The sequence below is a fragment of the Hemitrygon akajei genome, chromosome 22, assembly GCF_048418815.1.
Source record: "Hemitrygon akajei chromosome 22, sHemAka1.3, whole genome shotgun sequence".
Lineage (NCBI taxonomy): Eukaryota > Metazoa > Chordata > Chondrichthyes > Myliobatiformes > Dasyatidae > Hemitrygon > Hemitrygon akajei.
Window position 1 is genome coordinate 61,478,999 of NC_133145.1, and position 25,101 is coordinate 61,504,099.

The following is a 25,101-nucleotide window of genomic DNA, read 5'->3' on the forward strand; positions in this document are numbered from 1 at the left end:
GGCTCTATTTCTACGCTTATTAGATCTTGCCAAATGGACCACCTCCCACATATTAGTAATGGCTTAGGTTCATGAAAGGAGGAAGGTAACCAAGAGATCATTGGAACACTAAAGCTAAACAGTTACTAAACAGATTAACTTACATCTACCATTGTTCTACCTAATGTAGCAGCTGTGAAGGGTCATGACCTGAAAAGTCAACTGTTCATTTTCCTCTTTAGATGCTGCCTGACATGCTGAGTTCTTCCAGGGTTTTGTTTGTGTTACTAGTTAATCAATATCCTTTTGTTGTCTGTAGAAAACTCCCACCTCTCTATTAAAAAACTTCTTGTCATCTGTGAACTTAATGATCACATTTTCATCTAACCATTTATATGCGTATTTAATAAGCACTTAGCATTCCAGCATTGATCTCCATGGTACACTGCTGTTTAAGGCTTCCAGTCAAAAAGCAACCATCCACTATTGTTCTATTTCCAACTACCAGGCCTGTATTTAATTTAAATTTGCCATTTTGTCATGGATTCTTAACATTTTGGACCAGTTGTTGGTATTTGATTTGAAATTTTGCATGTGCATAAGATATTTATTTTTATTTACTGTTTAAAAAGACTTTTGTGTATTGTATTTTGTCATCCATCCAAAATTTGTGAACTCTAGGCACTGTTATATTATAGGTTAGTGGTTTGCAAAAGCATGCATTTATTTAGCTTCCTTAACATAGAGAGATTGAACGGGTTTTATCAAACAAATTTTGTCACTAGTCCTGTACGTTAGAAAACAACAGATGTGTTAGGTTTAAAGAGCATTTTAAGTGTAACAGTTTTTTTTCTGAGGAGAATTCCAGAGATTGGGGAAATTGCAGCTCTATTGTCAATGAAGTGATTAAAATTAATTGAAGATAAAATTGGAAGAATTCATAAGATTGCAGGGCTGGTGAAGATTACAGATAGGGGAGGTCATTGATGAGGAAAAATCTGAAATGAAAATGTAGCTCAAGAACCACAGTGACAATAGGAAATGAGAAGATTAAAATAGCAAAAGTTTACATTCATGAAGGAGGAAGAGATAACCAAGAGATCATTGGAACACTCAAGTTAAACAGTTACTAAATGGATTGGTACCCTTTGATACTGGGGGTAGGAGTAAAAATGTAATTTTTTTGCATACCATGTTGAACTTTATCTACTAATGTGTGCAAGTTTAGACTCTATGCCTAAGGAAGGATACTCCCGTCAGTAATCAGGTTGATTCTTGTGATGAAAATATCAACCACTGAGTGGAGATGTGGGGAAGAAGAACGAGTATGATTCTCTGGAGGAATGGGGGAAAATAATTGCATCAAAGCTTCCACCCCTGCTTGTAAGGAGTTTGTATGTTCTCACTGTGACCACATGGGTTTCCTCTGGATGCTCCAGTTTCTTCCCACAGTTTGAAGGCGTACTGGCTGGTAGGTTAATTGGTCATTGTAAATTTTCCTGAGATTAGGCAAGGACTAAATCGGGAGATCGCTGGGTGGCTCCAAGGGCTAGAAGGGCCTATTCTGCGCTCTATCTCAAAATTTTTAAAAATTCATAGAGCTTAGCTGCAGAGAAACTTTTTGTCTCACTGAAGAATCTAGGATGTTAAGAATGTAAAAGTAAGTTTGTTTAGAAATGCACAACAATGGAATGGATTTCAATTGAACTTAAATTTATAGGACTACCTTATCATTATCCAAATCCCTTCATGTGAAGTTGTGTGTGTGGAGCAAGGAGCAAATACATATTGTTTATTAGTTATTTGCAGCATATCCTGTAATTCTTTCCTGTTCACTTTGGTGTATGCTTCTATGTGTGCCATTGATATCTGTGCCATCTCTGTCCACTATGCACTCTGTAACAGCTTTGATGTTTGACTGTCTGTCTAAAACTTTTGGTAATTACTTCCCTCTAAAACTATTAAGGCTGGATGTGACCTATTGAGGTTAACAGATGCTTTGCCTCCTGCTCTTCCTCAGCTGATTTACATCATAGTTTGAACCATATTTTTAAACAACCCTATATCCAACTCTTCAGCAGAAATTTACATTATTTCAGGCTGTTTCTGTTGCTTCATTTTCACTCATTCTCCTTGTCTAGGTCACCTTCAGGGAGGACTCTTCAAGCTTAAATTTCAAATTGCACTTGGTCTACATGATTGATACTTGACCACTGATCACCATCCTCCAACACAACATTTTCTAATCATTTTATTTTGTAAGTTGCTTTAGCTATTGCCTAAATTTGTATTATCCAGTTTTCTCACTCTAAAACCAAAGTGCCCATTTTTAGAAAAAATTTCATGTGAATTGGAAGTGTATTAATGGAATAGAAACTAATGGTGTTATTACCTGTGACTAGTAATTAAGTGCTTAGTTATCTTTTCCTACTCAAGAAGAAGCCTTTTATTTTAACGAGTGGATTTTTTAAAAAAAAAGCTTAGTCATAAAACACTACAGCATAGAAGCAAGCTCTTTGGCCCATCTGTTTTGTGCCAGATCATTAATCTGCCTAGACCCATCTGCACCTGACCATAGCCTTCCATACCATGTATCCATGTACCTATGCAAATTTCTCAAGTTTTGAAATCAAACCTACATCCACCTCTTGAGCTGGCAATTTTCCACACTCTCACCACCCTCTGAGTAAAGAAATTCCCCCCTCATGTTCCCCTTAGACATTTCACCTTTTACTGTTAACCCAACCTCAGTGGAAAAAGCTTGCTTGCATTTACACTAACTATAATTCTAAATACCTCTATCACATCTCCCTTCATAGAGAATAACGTATTAACCTGTTCCACCTTTCCCCATAACTCAGGTTCTTAAGTGCTGGTACCAACCTTGTAAGTTTTCCCTATACTCTTTCAATCTCACTGACATCTTTCCTGTAAGTAGGTGACTAAAACTGCAGGCAATAGTCTAAATTAGACCTAACCAACATCTTATACAACTTCAATGTAACATCCCAACTCCTGTACTCAATATTTTGATTTATGAAGGCCAGTGTGCCAAAAGCTTTCTTTACGTTACTATCTACCTGTGATGCCACTTTCAAGAAATTATGAAGCTGTATTCCAAGATCCCTCTGTTCTGCTGCAGTCCTCAGTTTCCTATTGTACACTGTGAAGTCCTCCCAAAGTGCAACACCTCACACTTGTCTATATTAAATTCCATCTGCTATTTTTCACCCCATTTTTCCAGCTGTCCAGATCTCACAGCAAGCTTTGATAGTCTTCCACAATATCCACTACACCCTCAGTTTTCGTGTCATTCACAAATTTGCTGATCCAGTTATCCTCCAGCTTATTGATATAGATGACAAACAACAATGGACCCAGCACGATCCCTGCGCACACTACTAGTCACAGGCCTCCAGTCAGACAGGCAACTATCTACTACTGCTCTGGTTTCTCCCACAAAGCCAATGTCTAATCCAATTTACTACCACATCTTGAATGCCAAATGGCTGAACCTTTGTGATCAGCCTCTCATGCAAGACCTTGTCAAAGGCCTTGATAAAGTCCATGTAGATAACATTCGCTGTCTTGCCTTCAGTAACTTTCCTGGTAACTTCCTTAAAAAACTCGAAGATTGGTTAGACATGAGCCATATTGACTCTCCCTAATTAGTCCCTGTTTATTGAACTACTTATACATATGGCTCCTCAGCTTGTGATCTCATGTTGCAGAAAGGGAATACAGCATCATTCATTGTTTAACTATTATCAGGAACAATATCAATTTGGATGTATGTTTAAGTTCATGCCTTTTTCAAGCTCCTAGGTAGTATTGACACTAACTCTGTGAATCTAAGTGCTATATTTTTGCCAAACTCACTGTCAGTTTCGCATAACTTTCAGTTTGGTGGCTCTTTGTTTAAAAATTGTAAATGTACAGTCATATAATCATTATATTTTAAAAAATTTCTTCCTCCTAACTGGCTTTCTGAAGTTTATTTGAATTTACTGAATGTACCATACAATCGAGGCTTCTAATTATTTCTGTCCTGCTTGCCTTTACAGACCTCTTCAATGTTTGGTTTTAAGTTTTCTAATGTTGCAACAAATAATGAAAACTATGAGATCCTTTTGAACATGCAGCTGAAAAGTGTAGGCGTAATCAACTTGCTCTATGCAATGCAATCAATCTCATTGTCAATTATAGTCATGTAAATTTTGCATTGCCAAGTTTATTTTGAATGAAAGCAGAGCCTTATTTTATTGAAATAATGGCATTCTTTCAGAAATTTCATTTAAATAATAAACATCATTGAATATATCTTGAAGTTGACATTCGTTTGAAATTTAGAGTTCCTTATTTTATTAAAATCCTTTAAAGACTTTTGGTAATTAAACATAAGTTTTGGAACGCAAGTTTATTTTCTGGGATTTTTAATCATCGTTTTGTTTACTTAGTTTCCATGTACAAAAATACAAACTTGCATTTTTATAGTTTGTGACCACAGCCTGTGGAATCCTTTAATATTATAGTAGCACAGAAATGGGCCCATTTAGCCACCTAGTCTATGCTATCCCATTTGCCTGCATTAGGCCCATTTCCCTGTACTCATTTCCTTGTCAAATACCTTTCCAAATACTTTTAAAATGTTGTAATAGTGTCAGTCTCCGTTACCTCCAGCATCTCGTTCTAAATATGCTCACATTTACAAACTTAGGTGGATGTAAAAAAAACCATGAGAAGTTTTTTTAAAGTGCCCTATGGAATATTTTTCCCACATTGTGTTTCAAAGCACATGATCTGGCCACACATTTCAATGCCGCCTGTGGGGCCTTGCTTCAATTGATTTAGATTTTCCTACATTCCAAATGTGATTATGCTTTACTTATTGTAAATTGCATCATGAAATTTTGAAGCAGTGAAAAGCTTTGTTCTTTTATTTGCATAAGGAACATAATGAATTTCTGTAGTGCAAGGACCACATCCAATTGAATAAAAGACCAAGTAATCTGCTTAGTTATGGTTGAGGGATAATTTTTGACAGAACTGCACAGTTCCATCTTGAATCTCCATGGAGATTTTGTAAAGTAAAGCAACTTGAAACTTTCTCAGTTTCACTGGTAATGTACAAAGATGTATTTAAACAAGCATTGATTGTTGGATTTTTCAAGCTTCTACAAATCAAAACCATGGAAATGAGTTGGAAATGAATAATAAAGATAAGCTTAAATTTCATCATATTTTAACGCTGCCAATAAGATCACAAATTTTTTACAGTGAAAGTAATGCTTTCAAAATCTAAATCTAGGTAGAAACCCTACCTTTATACTGCCAAGCTGAGTTTTGGATTTTTTTTTCTGTAAGCTATGATTTCATCTTTAAAAGTGCTTAAGATAAAATGTTCTCAGCATAGAAATGGCTCTGTGACAGTTCAAGAAAATTTAGGTATTGTAACATGCACTACATTAGAGCTATAAATCAAGATGGATTGAAATTGGCTATATCTTTGACAAGGGGATTATCTTATAGGGTACTGAATACAAAAGCTTTATTTGTTGTAAATCATTGGCAGTCGTTCATTTTATTATGATAAGGTAACAAACCTTTGATCTGAAATCTTAATTCTGTGATTTGGCTTACTTTGTTTTTCCAGTCATTTCTGTTGTCCTGAAACATCCACAATACTTTGAAGTTACTTGATATCAAATTTGTGATCTTTTGGAGTTTGCTATATAAATTTCAGACCAGTGCTGGATTTTTGGGGTTCTGTTGTTTGGAAGATCCACATATAAAGTTAACATATGTACAAATCAGTTTGATCTTTGGATGCTTTAGTGTAATGGTCGCCAACCTGTCGATCACGATCGACTGGTCAATCTTTGAGACTTTCCCAGTAGATCCCCCAAAAAAATGAAAAATAAATACACAAATACTGTTGAGAGATTGTTTCCGGATTGCGGGGTTTTAGTTCCGTTCTTTCTGCCCAGTGCGCATGCGTGTAGCTCCCCCGCCACCCATTGTGGTGTACTTCAGTGGTCCCCAACCACCAGGCCGCAAGGAAACAATATGAGTCAGCTGCACCTTTCCTCATTCCCTGTCACACCCACTGTTGAGCTTGAATACACGCAGGGCAAGGCTTGAATTGAGCATAAATTCCAGTGTGAACTTGAGGGTAAATGGTTTGTTCCTGAATTCTTGTTCTATGCTGAAAGAATAAAGATGAAATGTGTAAACTAAACAACTTTGTTAAGTATGTGACCATGATAAACAAGTGGAGTTTTGAAGTTGTCAAAGTTATCTTTCTTTACACTTGGGGAGAGGTATCGAGTCTTTGTTACAAAAATATTTTCAGATTGAGAAAGTTTTTAAATAAGTTTTATAAATAGAATCATACAGTACAAGACCAAGGAAGCTGTGCTGTATTACAATTCAGCATTCAAGACTATCATCCCCTCAAAACTAATCAATAAGCTTTAAGACCTTGGCTTCAATACCTCCTTGGATCCTCTATTTCCTCACTTGCAGACCCCAGTCAGTTTGGATTGGCAATAACATCTCCTCCATAATCTCCATCAGCTCAGGTGCACCACAAGGCTGTGTGTTTAGCTCCCACTCTACTCGCTTTACATTTATGACTGAGGTTAAGCACAGCTCCAGTGCCATATTTAAGTTTGCTGATGACACCACTGTTGTTTGTTGAATCAAAAGTGGTGACAAATGCAGAATATAGGAGGGAGATTGAAAATCTGAGTGGTACCATAACAACAATCTCTCTTAGCTGATTATTGACTTGAGGAGAAAAAACTGGAGGTCCATAAGTCAGTCCTCATCGGGGAATCAGACATGGAGAGGGTCAGCAAGTTCAAATTCCTCAATATTATCATTTCAGAGGACCTGACCTGGGCCCAGCATATAAGTACAATTATGAAGAAAGCATAGCAGTACATCTATTCCTTAGAAGTTTCTGAAGATTCAGCATGACATCTAAAACTTTGATGGACTTCTATAGATGTGTGGTGGAGAGTTTGACTCATTGTATCCACAGGCTGATAGGGGAATGCCATTGCCTTTGAACGAGAGATCCTCCAAAAAGTAGTGGATATAACCCGGTCCATCTTGGGTAAAGCACTCCCCACCATTGAACACATCTACACAAAGCATTATCACAGGAATGCAGTGTCCATCTTCAGGAACCCCTACTGCCCAAGTCATGCTGTCTTCTCGCTATTGCCATCAGAATGAAGGTACGGGAGCCTCAGGACTCTCACCACCAGGTTCAGGAACAGTTATGTCCCTAAACCACCAGACTCTTCAACCAGTGGAGATAACTTATCTGAACTTCACTTGCCCCATTACTGAACTGTTCCCACAGCCTATTGACTCACTTTTAAGGACTCTTCATCTCATGCTCTCGATATTTACTGTTTATTATTATTTTTTTCTTTTTTCTCTTGTATTTGCACGGTGTTGTCTTTTGTACATTGGTTGTTTGTCTACCCTTTTGGGTGCATTCTCTCTTGGAATTACTGAGTGTGCCCACAAAGAACAAGTTTCAGGTGGCATATGGTGATGTATACAGTATGTAATTTGATAATTGACTTTGAACTTTTATCAAATTGGTCAAGAATCCATCTTATTGTACTAGGAACTACTCAATTGTCTTGTAACAGTGGCATAGAAGCTATCCTTGAGTGTAGCAGTATGTGCTTTCAGGCTTTTTGTATCTTCTTCCCAATGGGAGAGAGGAGGGCATTGAGAAGGAGCTGGTTTCTGTAATGTGCTGAGCTGTGTCCTCAGTCCTCTGCAGTTTCTTGTGGTTATGGCAGAGTATCGCCATACTAAGCCATGATGCAACCAGATCGGATGAAATTGGAGTCTCATTGTTCTTATTCAGATCTATTGGATGGTATGAGATTCCTTAATCAGTTCCTAGAATCATAAAATAACTTGTCACGAAGTAGTGGTTTGTCCATTTCAATCAATTGATGGTGGCATTAATATCACTGCCAAACTGTTCTTCATGCACTGAATGTTAACTTTTACAAACATTGAATCTCATTCCCTCAGATTTTAATGTAGTTTGTTTTAAATTTTCATTCCTCTCTTCCTCTGCATCTTTTACTGTGAATTGGGTTGTAATTAAGCACTATGAAAGCACGTTGTTTAGCCCACTGAGTCCATGCTGACCATTCCTTTTCACACTAAATCAAAATTTATTCATGCATCCTCCCACTAGCTCCCTCAGATTATTTTTTTCTCACACAGTACGTGTGATTTGCAGTGGGTAATTAACCTATCAATGTATCACCTTCCCATATTAGGAAGGTTAAAAAAATTGAAAGCTTGTTGAACCAATATAATATTGATCTACAAAAGATAGTCTTTTAAAATTGCAATGTGTTTTGTGTTTCAAGTTCCTTGTGTCTGGTTAATGAGTTTAATGTGGGCTTTGGCTGGCACTATTGTGAAGAACCTTGGCTGTTATATAACATAAATTATGTGCTTGTGTTTCCTGGCAACTTCAGTGTCTCATTAACTATTGCTCTGCCTCATTAAGAAAACTGGAATATAGATGTTTATTTTGTAAATGCATTCCATTTTCAAAATCCAGTTTTTTATGTAATGATCCTATGGCTCCAGAGAATGCCATAAAATAGCCATTGAATACAGAAGTCCTACCTAAATTGAATGTATCTGTAGACTGTTCTTAAGTCTTTCAGAAAAAATATTAAAACAGAGCTTACTTTGAAGGAAAGTTCATATATTTTCAACAAATGCAAGTTCCATGCAGATAATAGGGTTTATAAAGTACCTTTTCAAGAACTTGAAAGTAAATGAAATAGTTTTCATTTCTGAGACTGCAAAAGATGTGGAATTTCATAGTTTAAAACATTTCATGGGATTACCATTCAGGATAATTCCTAAGACCAAGTGTTGTCTTTCATATTATAATTACAGCCATTTCAGCTGCCCCCATTACATTTTATTTGTCTGAAGCATTTCTGCGTTCCATATGAAGTAATGAAGATCTTTGTCGTTTTACTGTCGTTGATAATTTGCGAAGACTAGAATCAGCAAACCGATCTGCTTGTTTATGGAAATTCTTGAGCAGTCTCTAGAGCAGGAATTGAGAGGGATGCAGATTTTAAAAAAATTGTAGATGTTTGGAAATTTGAATCTTAAAGAAACACTGGAAGTGCTCAGCATATCAGGTGGCACCTATTGGAAGAGAAACAATTACTATTATAGATTTAGGATCTTTCAGATCAGAAGGGGGTAATAAATTTGGTCTTGTATATTCTTTTGGATTGATTGTGATGTGATAGAACTCCTTACTACCAGAAATCTGTGAAATTCCAGATTTTTATTGAAATATGAGGGAAGGGCTAAAACATCAATTGTGATGTTATTGATTGTCCATACTTGTATAATATCAAGCTTGAGGATACTCAGGCTTTATTGATTTTTTTAAAAATTAACATTCATCTTGAATAAATAATGTATATTTTTACAATTTTGTTTTTCTTTTCTTGCAGGGATGGATGAATGAAATCTACAATTATGATCCTGAAACCTACCATGCAACATTAACACATTCGGTCTATATTCGTCTTGAAGGATCTGTACTCAGGCTTTCAAAGCCAAATAAAAATATATCTCGAAGAGCTTCATTCAATGAAGCCAGAACTGAAGTCACGTACATCAGTCAGAAGATTTATGATTTATCAGAGAGCAAGGTGAGTGGCATTAGAAGATATGAAATTTACTTTTTGGAGAATTTATTTTGAAAATTTTAATTCCATAAATGGTATGCAAAAAGCACTTTTTTTTGGTAAACTTTCTGTAGACCCACTGCTTCCTTGGCACTACCTGCCCCTCCACCTGTCTTCATCTCACCCACAAACTTGGCCATAGAGTCATACATTCCGTCATCCAAATCATTGACAATATAACATACATGTACTTGCACCTCACATTCCTAATGATGATTACTTTGTTATTGACAAAACAAATTTAGATCTGTGATAAGTATGGAGTAAGTATTTCAAACAATTCAATAATTTAAGTGCAGATAAAGTTTGGATTATTAACATTTTTTGCATAGGTGATTGTGGAATGCGGTTTTGAAAACTCAGCAGCTGAATCATCTTAACTGAGAAAGAACTGTATTGTTCACTTGATGTTTCAAATCTAATCTTGTTCTTGTGTAATTATTAGAATTTTACTTGAAATCTAAGTTTGGTGATAATAAACCCACTTTTGTGGTTCCATTGGGCCATGTGCTATTTGCTCTCCGCTCTCCAGACTCTGCAGTTCTACAGTTCTGTTTAAACAATAGCTTAAAATCAACACAGCTTGAATTTACTTTGTGGAAGCTACTTAGTAAGAATTAAGATCTACACAATGAACAAATCATTCAGTCTTTCTTCCTGATCTTTGTTTCCACATGAATCATGAAGTATTGAAATTTATGAATACATAAAATTGCAAGATGCGATGCAAAAGAAACCATGCTGTAGAAGGAAGAGAGAGAAAGCAAATATCCGGTATGCAGTAATTTTAGAAATTTAATTGTGGTCAAGACATCTGGTGAGAGATCCTCCACGGTTCCTTTCCATTTCTGGGGTGCCAAACACGGACATCCTGAAAAGACAGCTCTCATTGAAAACAATTGAAATCATCAAATATTCTCACTTTAGCCTGCTACAGCTGAGAACTGTAACTGCATCTTAGATCTGTATGGGCAGTGATGAAGTTTTAATGCAATTGAGTGATCTATCACTGCTTAAAACTGACCAAAATAGACCGTACTATGGCCAGCACACTGCCCCTTTAAGAAGCAATCGGCAGAAGTGTAGATGGTGTGCTGATCTGTTGGTGCATTTTTAAGAACTGAGGGTTTAGGCTCCCAGTACCAACTATCTTGCTGGTATATGTCCAATCCAATAAATAAAATTGACTATCTCAGAGCTAGGATGCTGTATTAGAGAGACAATAGGACCGCTTGCATCTTTACTTTTATAGAATGTAGGTTAACCCATTCTGTACTGGACGCAGCAACTTGAATTGACGGGTTCAGAATATGTTGTCAAAATAGGTCTGTCGAGTCTCTCAAAAGCAAAGGTGGAGGTGTATGCCTCATGATCAACTCCTCTGGTGTACTAATGCGTTGGTGATATTTCAATATTGCTCATCAGACCCGGAGTACCTCGCAATAAGTGCGAGTCATCTTAACCTAACATGGGAGATTTCAGTGATCATTTTGGTAGTGGTGTACATTCCACCACAGGCCCATGTCAAACAGGCTCTAGATGAACAGAGCGATGTAATCAACAGATATGAAACAGCACATCATGATACCTTCACCATCGTTTTGGGGGATTTTAACCAGTCCAGCTTGATAAAGTCACTAAATAAATCACCTGTAGTACCAGAGAAAATAAACACTGGACTGCTGTTACATTAAGATTAAGAGTGCCTACCATGCTATTCCACACCCACACTTTGGTAAGTCTGATCACCTGGCTGTACTTCTACTCCCTGAGTTTAGGCAGAGACTGAAGTCTGCAGCAGCAGTAGTGAAGACCAAGAAGGTATGGACCAGGGACTTACAGGACTGCTTTGAATTGGTGGCCTGGACTGTATTCTGGGAGTCATCTTCAAGTCTGGATGAGAAAGCCATGATTGTCACTGACTTCATTAAATCTGTGTAGGTGAGTGTGTGCCTACGAAAACTTACTGTATGTTCCCAAATCAAAAGCCATGGATGAATCAGGAGGTTCATAGTCTGTTGATGGATAGACCTGTGGCATTTAAGTCTAGTGACGCAGGTCTGTATAAGAAAACCAAAAAATGACTTGTGGAGGGCTATTTCCAGAACCAAGAAACAATTCTGAGAGAGGTTGGAGGTGGCATCAGACGCACGTCAACTTTGGCAGGGTTTGCATTGCCTTACTTCCTACAGAGCAAAACCCAACATGAATGGCAGCGATGCCTCACTACTAGATGAGCTCAGTGCCTTTTATGCTCGCTTTGAAAGGGAGAATAAAACTACAGCTATGAGGATCCCTGCAGCATCCAGTGACCCTGTGATCGCTGTCTTGGAGGCCAATGTCGGGCTGTATTTCAAGCGTGTGAACCCTTGCAAGGTGGCAGGGCCCAATGGAGTACCTGGTAAGGTTCTGAAAACCTCTGCTAAGCAACTGACGGCGATATTCAAAGACATCTTCCATCTCTCATTGCAATGGTCGGAAGTTCCCACCTACTTCAAAAGGGCAACAATTATACCAGTGCCCAAGAGGACCAGAGTAAGCTCCCTTAATGACTGCCATTCAGTAACACTCACCTCTGTGATGATGAATTGCTTTGAAAGGTTGGTCAAGGCTAGAATCAACACCTGCCTCAGAACGGACCTGGATCCACTGCATTTGACCTACTACTACAATAGGTTTACAGCAGATGGGATCTCAGTGGCTCTCCATGTGACCTTGGACCACCTGGACAATGTAAATATCTATGTCAGGATGCTATTTATTGACTATAGATCTGCATTTAACACCTAGGCCTCTGTACCTGGCTCTGCAATTGGATCCTTGACTTCCTAACTAGAAGATCGCAATCTGTGTGGATTGGATAACATCTCCATCTTGCTGACCATCAACACGTGCTCACCAGAGGGGTGTGTGCTTAGCCCACTGCTCTACTCTCTCTACATCCACAACTGTGTGGTTAGGCACAGCTCAAATGCCATGTATAAATTTGTTGATGATACAACTATTTCTGGCAGAAGTTCAGATGGTGACGCAAGGGCTTACAGGAGCGAGATATGCTAGTTAGCTGAATGGTGTTGTCACAAAAACCTTACACTTAGCATCTGCAAGACCAAACAGCAGATTGTGGACTTCAAAAAAAAAGGTAAGATGAGGGAACATAAACCAATCTTCACAAAGGGATCAGAAGTGGAGAGAGTGAGCAATTTCAGGTTCCTGGGTGTCAGTATCTCTGAGGACCTAACCTCAATGCAACATATTGAGGCAGCTATATTTCATTCGGAGTTTGAGGAGGTCAACTAAAACATTCAAAATTTTACAAATGTATGTACCATGGAGAGCATTCTGACAGGCTGCATCACCGTGTGGTATGGGGAGGCTACTACACAAGATCAAGTTAAGTTGCTGAAACTTGTAAAGTTAATTAGCTCCATCATGGGTACCAGCCTCTGTAGAATCCAAGACATCTTCAAGGAGTGGTGCCTTAGAAAGACAGCGTCCATCATTCAGGACCCCTATCACCCAGGACATGCCCTCTTCTCATTGTTACCATCAGGAAGGAGGTACAGAAGCCTGAAGGCGCACACTCGTCGATTCTGGAACAGTTTCTTCCCCTCTGCCATCCAATTTCTAAATGGACATTGAACCAATGAATACTAGCTCACTATTTTTTTAATTTTAGTTTTTTTTGCACTACTTATTTTAACTTAACTGCTTAATAGACATATATATGTATATATACTTTAATTCAGATTTTTTCGCTGTATTTATTTATTGTGTATTTCATTGTACTGCTGCTGTAAAGTTAATGAATTACACAACATATGCTGATGATATTAAACCTCATTCTGAGAATAAAAACTTTTACATCTGTTGGAGGTTATCAATTTGAAAGAGAATAGAAACCTATGAGTAAGGAAGACTGCTAATAGAGATATTTTTTCATTCAGGAAGAGGCAAAATTGATGGGTTAACTACATTGTGAAAAATGGTGAAATATTGATGGGAGTCTATTGCAAATAGATAGGTAGCAACGTTTAACAATGTTTAATCATTATGGAATGGGAAGAGACATTTTTCAGTGACTCTTTGATGGAACTGGAAGTTATGAGAAAATTATCGCAAGAACAGAATTTTTAAGACAGGTTATTATTCCACATCTTGAACACGTTCAACATTTTAAATTGGAATTTGGTGCTCACAATATGGTCTCTTTAACATTGGAGAAAACAGGCCAGATTGGGTGGCTGCCAACTGCAAAGTGGCCTGAGTTTCCGGTGTCCATTACTTTAGTTCTCCATCCTGCAGTCATCTCTCTGTCTTTAGCTGCCTCTACTGTTCCAATGATGCCTTACCTTAGATCAAGAAAATCACTTAGTACTCTGTGTAGGCATGTTGCCCCCCTCAGGATTCAGTGATAAATTTTCTCCTTTGCATCAGAATTGTTAATCTCTGATGTTAGGACATCCAGTTGTAATTACAGGTAGTCCCTGAATTACGAACGTCCGACTTACGGACAACTCATACTTACGAATCGAGGAAGGAGAACACCGTCCACCATTTTAAGTCAGATCGCGATGCCGTCCGCCATTTTAAGATGGATCGTGACACCGTCTGCCATTTTAAGTCGTTGCTGTTGACATTGTTGAGTGTGTAACTTTGTATTTGGCTTAAATTTTTCTTAACAATATTCACCCTGACCCCCCCCGGTTCTGGTCGGCTGGTGGCACAGTGAGATCAACGCCAAGCTTGAGAACGGAGGTTGCCGAGTTTGATCCAGTGACAGACCGCTCCCGAGCAGTGCCGGGTTGATGTTGATCCAGTGACTCCCGTAGCATCCGTGCCAGGTTGATGTTGAGCTCGCAACTCGACCTTGTAAAAAAAAAACCACTGCCATCTCCAATGGAATATTGTGGAGGATCAAATACCCAAACTCAGCACAACCCCCATTTGTCCCATTTAACCTGTCTCAGTGTGGTGGACTTAAGGACCCGGGGGAATTCAGTGCGGTGGTCCTTAGGACCCAGCGGAGCTCGGGACCCGCTGCCCGCAGTGTGTCTGTTACATTGATGGGAAGTGATCACGATTGAAAATAAAGTGGAAATAATAAAGCGTTTGGAAAGAGGTGAAACACCATCAGTCATTGGAAAAGCGTTAGGCTACAGTCGGTCAACGATCGGAACAATTTTAAAGGATAAAGGATAAAGTGAGAATAATGGAGCATGTGAAAGGCCCTGCCCCGATGAAAGCTACAATTATTACTAAGCAACGCAGTGGTTTAATTATTGGAATACATACGATTCTTAAGTGTTTTATATGCATAGAAAGGTAAAAAATATGCTATATACTAAGACAAACGTTTGACTAACTGACGCTAAATAATACCGGATGTACTTGTTCCAATTTACATACAAATCCGACTTAAATCACTCTCTCACCTAGATGGGGTCAGTTGTGCTGTGAGGATTACATTCCTTGACTTCTCTAGTGCCTTTAACACCATCTAGCCCAAGATCTTAAGGCACAAACTAACGGAGATGGGAGTAGACTCTCACATGGTGGATTGGATAGTGGACTACTTGACAGATAGACCTCAGTATGTGCGGTTGGGAGACTGTAGGTCTGACACGGTGGTCAGCAGCACAGGAGCGCCGCAGGGAACCGTACTCTCTCCGGTCCTGTTCACCCTGTACACATCAGACTTCCAATATAACTCGGAGTCCTGCCATGTGCAGAAGTTCGCTGATGATACGGCCATAGTGGGGTGTGTCAGGAATGGACAGGAGGAGGAGTATAGGAAACTGATACAGGACTTTGTGATATGGTGCAACTCAAACTACCTGCGTCTCAATATCACCAAGACCAAGGAGATGGTGGTGGACTTTAGGAGATCTAGGCCTCATATGGAGCCAGTGATCATTAATGGAGAATGTGTGGAGCAGGTTAAGACCTACAAGTATCTGGGAGTACAGTTAGACGAGAAGCTAGACTGGACTGCCAACACAGATGCCTTGTACAGAGTACAAGTACAAGTACAGAGTCGACTGTACTTCCTTAGAAGGTTGGCGTCATTCAATGTCTGTAGTGAGATGCTGAAGATGTTCTATAGGTCAGTTGTGGAGAGCGCCCTCTTCTTTGTGGTGGCATGTTGGGGAGGAAGCATTAAGAAGAGGGACGCCTCACGTCTTAATAAGCTGGTAAGGAAGGCGGGCTCTGTCGTGGGCAAAGTACTGGAGAGTTTAACATCGGTAGCTGAGCGAAGGGCGCTGAGTAGGCTACGGTCAATTATGGATAACTCTGAACATCCTCTACATAGCACCATCCAGAGACAGAGAAGCAGTTTCAGCGACAGGTTACTATCGATGCAATGCTCCTCAGACAGGATGAAGAGGTCAATACTCCCCAATGCCATTAGGCTTTACAATTCTACCGCCAGGACTTAAGAACTTTTTAAAAGCTATTATTAATGCTTTTTGAGATAGTGATTTAGATGCATATCATATTTTTTACTGAGTTAAGTATTGTATGTAATTAGTTTTGCTACAACAAGTGTATGGGACATTGGAAAAAAGTTGAATTTCCCCATGGGGATGAATAAAGTATCTATCTATCTATCTATCTATCTAAAGACGGACTCAGGAAGGGAACTTATTCGTAACCAGGGGACTGCCTATAATTCTGTTTTTCTCTCTATAGATGCAGCATAATATGCCATGTGTTTCTATTCACTTTTGCTTCAGACCTCTAGCAATTATTGTACTTTGCATCTTGGTTCTAATTTGCTAATGAAAATTGTTCTCTGGACAATATTCCTCTTGGCTCCATCACATCTATTCTCTCCGTTCTCACTACCCTCCCCTTCTCTGTAATTTAAACACACATGCTTGATTTGTCACTTCACTCCTGAACATTACTTCATTCTTGCTCCAAAAATGTCAGGTACTTTTGCATTTTGTTTTTGTTTTCCAGCACTTAGTTTTATATTTTTGATTTTTCTGGTCCCTGTTCCTCCTTTCTCTTATTTCTCTTCCCCATGCTTGCTGTAGTGCTGTGTTTTGAGTTCTGCACCTGTACTATACCTCACATTTTCCTTTCCTTGATTCAAAATTCATAATGGATGCTATTTTAGAATATAGAACATAAAATAGTACAGCATAATAACGAGCTCCTGGCTCACCACGTCTATATCAAATATGATCTCAGTCTAAACTAATCCTACCTACTCGCATGTGGTCCATATCATTCTGTTCCCTCCCTCTGGTGCTCTTCTCCACCCCCACCCCCCCACCATGGCGCCTTCTGTCTCTTTCACCAATCAATTTCCCAGCTCTTTACTTCACCCGTCCCCCTCCAAGTTTCACCTGTTGCCTAACATTTCTCTCTCTTTCCCCTCCCCCCCCCCCCCCCCCCCCCCAACCTTTCAAGTCTACTCCTCAGCTTTTTTTCTCCAGTCCAGCCGAAGGGTTTCGGCCTGAAACATGACTGTATTTTTTCCATAGATGCTGCGTGGCCTGCTGAATTCCTCCAGCGTTTCGTGTGTGTTGTTTGGATTTCCAGCATCTGCAGATTTTCTCTTGTTCATTCTGTTCCCTGCCTGTTTGTGTCTGCCTAAAATGTCATTTAAAAGCTGCTATAATATACACCTTTACCACCTCCCCTGACAACGCATTCAGCACCTACCATTCTCTGACTCTCTCTCGATATTTGCAAATCTCTTTTAAACTTCCCCATTGTACCTTAAACCTATACCCTATAATATTTAACATTTCCACCCTGGAGAAAAGAACTGTCTATCTATGCCCCTTATATTTAAATGTATATACATTTTCATCAACTCTCCCCTAGGCCTCTAGTACTCCAGAAAAAAACAATCCCAGTTTGTCTAACTTCTCTTTATAGCTAATAATCTCCAGTCTAGGCAGCAATCTGGTTTGGACAGACCAGACCAGACCTAGGATCTGCTCTACAAATCCTCCATGGACTTCTTTAGTGAGGCGAGCTGATGTGCACACAGTGCTCCAAATGTGGCTTATCAAGGTTTTGTACAGCTGCAACAAGACTTCCCACCTGTACTAGGTGCCCTGATCAGTGAAGGCAAATGTGTTACATGCCATCTTTACTACCCTGCCTACTTGTGTTGCTGCTTTCAGGGTGCTATGAACTTGCATTTTACTTTTGCTCTTGTTTTTAAAAAGAAAAACGTAATGCAAAGAAGTATGCATAGCATAGAGGCATGTAAAGTTCCAGAGAATATTGATAACTGAAGAAAAATAGAGATTAACAAGGATCTTAGAAAAAAGAGTATGGAACTAGATCAATTTTATTTTAAATGGTTGAGCATAAGACCAACAGACATAGAAGCAGAATTAGGCCATTTGGCCCATTGAATCTTTTCCACTATTCCATCATGGCAGATTTATTATCCTTCTCAACCCCATTCTCCTGCCTTCTTCCCGTAATTTTTGATAGCCTCATTAATCAAGAACCTATAAACATCCACTTTAAATGTACCCAATAACTTGGCCTGCACTGCTGTCTATGGCAATGAATTCCACAGATTCACCATCCTCTGTCTAAAGAAATGTTTCTTCATCTTTATTCTTAATGAACATCTCTCAGTTCTGAGGCTGTGTCTCTGAATCTAGACTCCCGTCATCACAGGAAACATCCACTCAACGTCCACTCTATCTAGGCCTTTCAATATGCAATATATTTCAATGAGATCCCCCTTCATTCTTCTAAACTCCAATGAGTACAGGCACAGAATCATCAAACATATCTCATACCCTTTTATTTCTCGGATCATTCTGGTTAATCTCCTCTGGACCCTCTCAATACCAACACATCCTTTCTTAGATAAAGGGCCCAAAACTGCTCTCTGTATTCCAAGTGTTGTCTGACCAATGCCTTATAAAACCTTAGCTTTATATCCTTAAGTCTGTGCTGGTGGTGTAGTGGCATCTGCACTGAACTCCAGAGCAAGAGATCCTGGGTTTGAATCTGGTCAGCTCCTTGCATACATTCTACTAGTGTTGGGTTAGATGTCGTGCTAGCAACTTAGCCTTGTAAAACACTAAAATAGCAAGGTTGCTACTTTTATATTCTAGACATATTGTCCTGGAGAGGGATGGGCTCCGCCAGGTTTCAGATGCCCAAAACACACCGTGCAATGAGCAATCACCAAAAAGATCAGTGCAAAAAGCTTGTCATGACGGCGCCCTGATGACTCCACCAGAAGACTTCACCTGTCTCTGAATGTGAACAAAACAAAAGAGATGGTTGTTGAGAAGATCATCGGGGTCTCTCTTCCCACCATTACGGACATTTACACCACACACTGCATCCGCAAAGCAAACAGCATAATGAAGGACCCCACGCACCCCTCATACAAACTCTTCTCCCTCCTGCCATCTGGGAAAAGGCACCGAAGCATTCAGGCTCTCACAACCAGACTATGTAACAGTTTCTTCCTCCAAGCTATCAGACTCCTCACTACCCAGAGCCTGGACTGACACCAGCTTACTGCCCTCTACTATGCCTATTGTCTTGTTTATTATTTATTGTAATGCCTGCATTGTTTTGTGCACTTTATGCAGTCCTGGGTAAGTCTGTAGTCTAGTGTAGTTTTTTCTCTGTGTTGTTTTTACGTAGTTCAGTGTACTGGCAATAAAGTAATTCTGATTCTTAATAATAGCAATAACACTCACTTATGGCATTGTGTTAGTGTCTTCCACAGTGAAGACTGACGCAAAATACTTACTAAGTTAGTCAGCCAGTCAGTCATTACCACCTCTCCAGCGTCATTTTCCAGCAGTCTGATATCCTCTCTCATCTATATATCTGAAAAAACTTTTTGTATCCTTTTTTATTGGCTAGCTTATCTTCATATTTCATATTTCCTCTCTTTATAACTTCTTTAGTTGCCGTTTGGTTTTTAAAAGCTTTCCAATCCTCTACCTTCCCAGTAATTCTTGCAATATTATATGCAGAGAGATTGGGAAAATCAGGTTGGTGCTGAATCCCAAGAGAGAGAATTTGTAGAATGCCTATGAAATTACTTTTTAAGTGCAACTTATAGTTGAGCCCACTAGGGGAATGGCAGTTTTGGATTGGATGTTATGCAATGATCCAGATTTAATTAGGGATCTTAAAGTCAAGTAATCCTTAGGGGGCAGTGATCATAGAATTCACCCTGCAGTTTGAGAAGGAGAAACTAAAATCAGAGTTATCAGTATTATAGTGGAGTAAAGGGAATTACAGAGGCATGAGAGAGTGTTACGGATTCAGCAACAATAAATATATAAGTGAGGCAGGGTTTTTTTTATAACAAATAGAACATTTATTGAACACTGAAAAAACAAACCCCCAAAAGTAAACAAACCACTAACGTAACCAGAAATCAGCTGCTGTGCGGCAGCTTAAACAGTTCTTAAAGCGATGTTGCAAAAACAGTTCTTCAAAGTAGTACTGCAAAAGTTCAAAATGCTTACAGTCCATTAAAGGAGAGACTTTTTAGACGATTTAAATTCTCTTTCACGTCGTGTTGTTGCGGTTCCCAGTCGAACTATACTTTTCCCGGAGAATTTACGAAGATGAAAATGAAACGGCTTAAAGGCCTGACCTTTCCTTTACAAAACTGTACCCAACCCTTTCTGCTATTATTCACAGGGGTTACCAGAGGGACAGCCAATGAATTCCTTCCGAATGAGGATCAAACAAAGTCAAACCTGTTTCACTGTCGAAATCGACTTTCCTCGATCTTTTAGCTCCTGAACTCCGATCTTCACTCTCCACTGATTTTTAACTGGCAGTATTATAAAGAAACTGCCGGCAATGACCTTTTAAACTTTAGGCATTAAATAAAACTCCACCTTTCAACCAAACTGCGTCATAATTTTGGACCATGCAGTGCAAGGAGTCAAATTGGCAAATCCAGCCATGAACTGCCCCTCCTCACAGGGAGGGGTCCTCCTTTTATACCCTGTTTAAAAAAACCTGTCACATGACCTCTACTGGTGGGAAAATGACATCACTCCACCATCACAAAACCACTACCTTAAGTCCAGTATAGCTTCAACACCACTGTCACGTGACAAGTACAAGATACCCACGGGTACGTAACAAGAGGAGCTGGCCAAAGTTGCCCTTTTGACATGCCTTTTTTTCTATCCTGTTGTAATTTGTAGCCTTCATCCCGGCTACTGTTCAGAGTCCTGTATATAACTCCTGTCAGGGTCTTTTTTACCTTGGAGTTTCTTACTCTACCCACAAGGATTCTGCATCTTCTAATTCTTTGTCAACTTTTGATTTCCCTTTTTTGCAACAGAGCCAAGCCACCCCCAGCCTCACCCCCCTACCCCCCTCACCAAACAACCTTCCGGTCCTTTCAATACAATGTATATCATTGGATGTTAAGCTCCCAACTATGATCTTCTTTCAGCCATGACTCAGTGATGCACCACAACATCATACCTGCCAATCTGTAATTGCGCTACAAGATCATTTACCTTACTCTGTATACTGTGTGCATTGAAATATAACGCCTTCAGTCTTGTATACGTCACCCTTTTTGATTTTGGCCTCCTGTTACACTTTAATTTATCCCAGTGACTACGATTGACTATAGTGTTGGAAAGCAAAGGAAAAACAAATTTTGATTCTACTGCCCCTCGCTTTGCATTATGTACAAAGCTAGGCCGGAGTTAAACACCTTCTCAAAAATTACCTAAGCCAGAAACTTTCTTTAGGGGTTTTTAATGAGAAAACATTTTGAAAAGATTGCTGTTTCAAGGGTAAATAAAGATTGGATGTGCTTCAAGTCGAAATCTGAACGAGTCGTGCAGCAATACATGTAAAAACAGCTTGCAAACGAGAAGTGATGTTTGCATAAAATGAACTGCATACAAAATGAACAGCTCCTCTAGAGGCAGAACACTCTCTGCCTGACATTCATGATGTCAAACTTCACTACTGAAATTAAAAGTCAAATGATAATTACCTCATGTCTTTAACAAAAGAATGGGACAGTCTCGGAGACTAGTCTTGTAACTTTCTTTAGCTGTTCTCTCTTTGAAAATGGCATTTTTGATTACATACTTGTAATGTCGGATGAGCAGACCGGTGACACAGTACTCAGAATGACATTTGGGTGAGGTATCTCTGAAGTGAGTTGTCTTAATAGATTCCTCCAACTCACTGCAACCTCTCAGAGTCAAGAAAGGGACAGAGTTCACTAAGGTAACTTTGGATTGGGAGAAATTTCTGCTTTGTGTTGCACTGCATACACATGCCTTTAAACAACAAGGATTCTAACCTTTGCCCAATTCAGTTGTTCTGCATTGGGAGGTTGCTTACAAATGTGCCAACCACTGAAAAGACTGACTTTGGCAGTCTGCTTCCTACAATCTTCTCTTCAATCTAGATACTACTCTCACATAGGCTGAAATTACTTGAGTGCCCATTCTTCAGGACATTAGTCTTAAATACACTAATATTGGGCTGATGAGCACCATCGAGGCAGACTTCATCCACTGTGACCCAACCCAAGTCCAGTTGTTGGGCATCATACCGATGATTGCACTGTAGAAGTACCTTATGTGCATGGATGATGTCTTGCCAAGCAATAGGAGAATCGCAGCAGAAGATACAAGTGGAGGGATCTTGTCAGCTATATCCTTAAGGTGTGGATGACCATGTAGAGCTTCAGGAATTGGGGTTTCATCCCTATTGTTGGGAATATGGTCACAGTCAATGAGAGTTGATGGGTGACCAGACCTCCTCTCCTATTGATCCTGCAACAAATCTACCAGTTTTGATTGTTTCAGGAAATAACTTTATAATATATGGAGAAGTAGCTACATCTGATGGATGCTCTGCTGGCTCCCTGCCATACTCTTCTGTGGATGTGCTGGAAGCAGTAGCCCAAGGTGCTGGGCCTGAATTTGCAGCTGTATCTGGGTCCTAATTCTCTGAAGTGCCAATAGGTTCTTGGCTTGGTTCCCTGGAGTCCACTGGTGCTTGCTGAACTGTGTGTTCATCCATGGAGTGCAATATATTGTTACTCGCTTCTACAATTATCCTTGCTAACCCTCCCCAGATTCCTCCACCACTATCCAAGTGACTATATGTCCCCGTTCGGACTGACTTTGCTTCGGGGCTTCTAGTATCTTTCTCAAGCTGTTGACCAATGGTGATTTATCACCACAGCCTGGTGCAGCAAATGAGGACTGTGCAGTTGGCTCTACAGTAGCCTCTGTTGAAAGGTGAGTCACTGATGCATTTGATGTGCTGTTCAGCCCTGGTGTGCTCTTATTGAGTGGTGAACATCATGTGTTTCTAAGTTGGGTGCCTTTGGGCATTTCTCAATTTGTACCTTAAATGGGTGTTCATATTTGGACTTGAATCTGAAGTAGAGGGTACAAGTTCAGGAGGAGGATGGGGCAAAAATCTGGTGTGAAGCATGACAGGAAGCTGGTTTCTATTTTTTGCTGCTTTGATTTCTTCCTCTGTTGAACAACCAAGTCGTATTAGAGGACGTACCAATGGTCGGTTTTTCAGTCACCTTCCTAGGGAGATGGCTACGGACTATCTATGTCAGCTGTGGCTTCATACACCTTTGTCTCTGCCAAAGCAGCCTCAGCTTCATGCTCATCCATGAGAGCACTCAGTGTAGCTTCTACTTAAGCTTTCTCCATGTCTGTGCATGCTTTCTCTCTGTTTACACAAGCTTTCTCAATTAGCATTTCAGCTTTGCGCTGAGCTTATGCTACTCTCATTCCTTGCCACTTCATTTCTGGCATGGGCTTGTGTAGCAGCCATGCTAAGTGTGATTTTGCTTGAGTGCCAGGAAGACATAGTTGATACAGGTGTCCTGCCCCCCCCTTTACAAAGGTAGAGCATTCCTATGAAACCTTTCTTAAGCCGAAATGGCATAAAGTGAAGAACCATTAATTTATATGGGAAATTTTTTTGTAAAAGTGAAGATCCTCTTTGTAATGCGAAGATTACTAATGTAGGCCTTTTGTAAAAGTGAAGCGGCGTAAAGCGAACATTCGTAAAGTGGGGGGCCACCCTGTACACCATATTCAGACCTGACTTCCAGGGCTCGGCCATCTAAAGTTGCTCAGGTCAGAAGCTGACATTGTAGCATATAGTGTTCAGACATGTCCCCAATCCACGAGCGCTGCCTTTGAAGACAATTTATCTTTACACTCAGGGAGTTAAACACCTTCTCAAAAATCACCCAAGCTGGAAGTTTTCTTCAGGGTATCTTTTATGAAAAGATATTGCGTTTGAAGGACAAATAGAGTAGATGAAGAAGGATATTTTTCTACCGTGTATGCTTTAAGTTGAAATCAAATTAACCCACGCAGGAAGTGATGTTAAGAAAAGGGCTTACGAATGGGAAATGCTGTTTGTACGAAACGAACCGCGTACAAAATGAACAGTGCCTCTAGAGGAGGAACATTGATTACATACAACATAATGAACAAGAACCACAGCAGTTACTTAGCAACATTTAAAAATGCAGCATAATGGAATACTGCATATATTGCATTTGGAACTACTGCACAGGATCGGTAAAAAACTGCAGAAAGTTCAAAGTAAATTTATTATCAAAGTACATAAATGTCACTATTTTCAACTATGAGATTCATTTTCTTGTGGGCATACACAGTAAAGCCAAGGACCATAATAGAGTGAATGAAAGACTGCGCCTGACAGGACAGACAACTAATGTGCAAAAGATAACAACTGTACAAATACAAAGGAAAAAAAACCAAGATAATAAATAAGCAATAAATATCAAGAACATAAAGAGTCTTTGAAAGTGTATCTATAGGGTTAGGGGAGCAGTTTAGTGATGAGGCAAGTGATGTTATCCTCATGATTCGAGAGCCTAATGGTTAAGAGGTAATAATTGTTCCTGAATTGATGGTGTGGGCCCTGAAGCTCCTGTATCATTTTTCTGATAGCAGTAGCAAGAAGAAAGCATACGAGTCCTTGATGGATGCTGCTTTCCTGCGACAACTCTACGCGTAGATGTGCTCCATGGTGGGGTGGGCTTTACCTTTGATGCACTGGGCCATATCCACTACTTTTTGTAGTTTTTCTGTAAACATCCAGCTTCATCATGGGCACCAGCTTCCTCAGCATTGAGAACACCTTCAAAAGGCAGTACCTCAAAAAGGCAACAATCCATCATTAAGGACCTCTATCATCCAGGACATACCTTCTTCTTATTGCTACCATCAAGGAAGAGGTACAGGAGCCTGAAAGCACACACTCAACATTTTAGGAACAGCTTCTTCTGCACCACCATCAGATTCCTGAACAGTCCATAAACACTACT

At 39.7% G+C, this 25,101-nt stretch overlaps 1 protein-coding gene across 1 annotated transcript in view; it reads left to right on the forward strand.

Moving 5' to 3' along the window:
• The window catches only part of tex2 (testis expressed 2), a 105,378-nt gene that overhangs the window by 34,808 nt on the left and 45,469 nt on the right, over nucleotides 1-25,101 (forward strand). Inside the window, 1 exon segment of the mRNA XM_073026407.1 lies at nucleotides 9,516-9,716. Within this exon segment, the coding sequence (XP_072882508.1) occupies nucleotides 9,516-9,716 (201 nt within the window).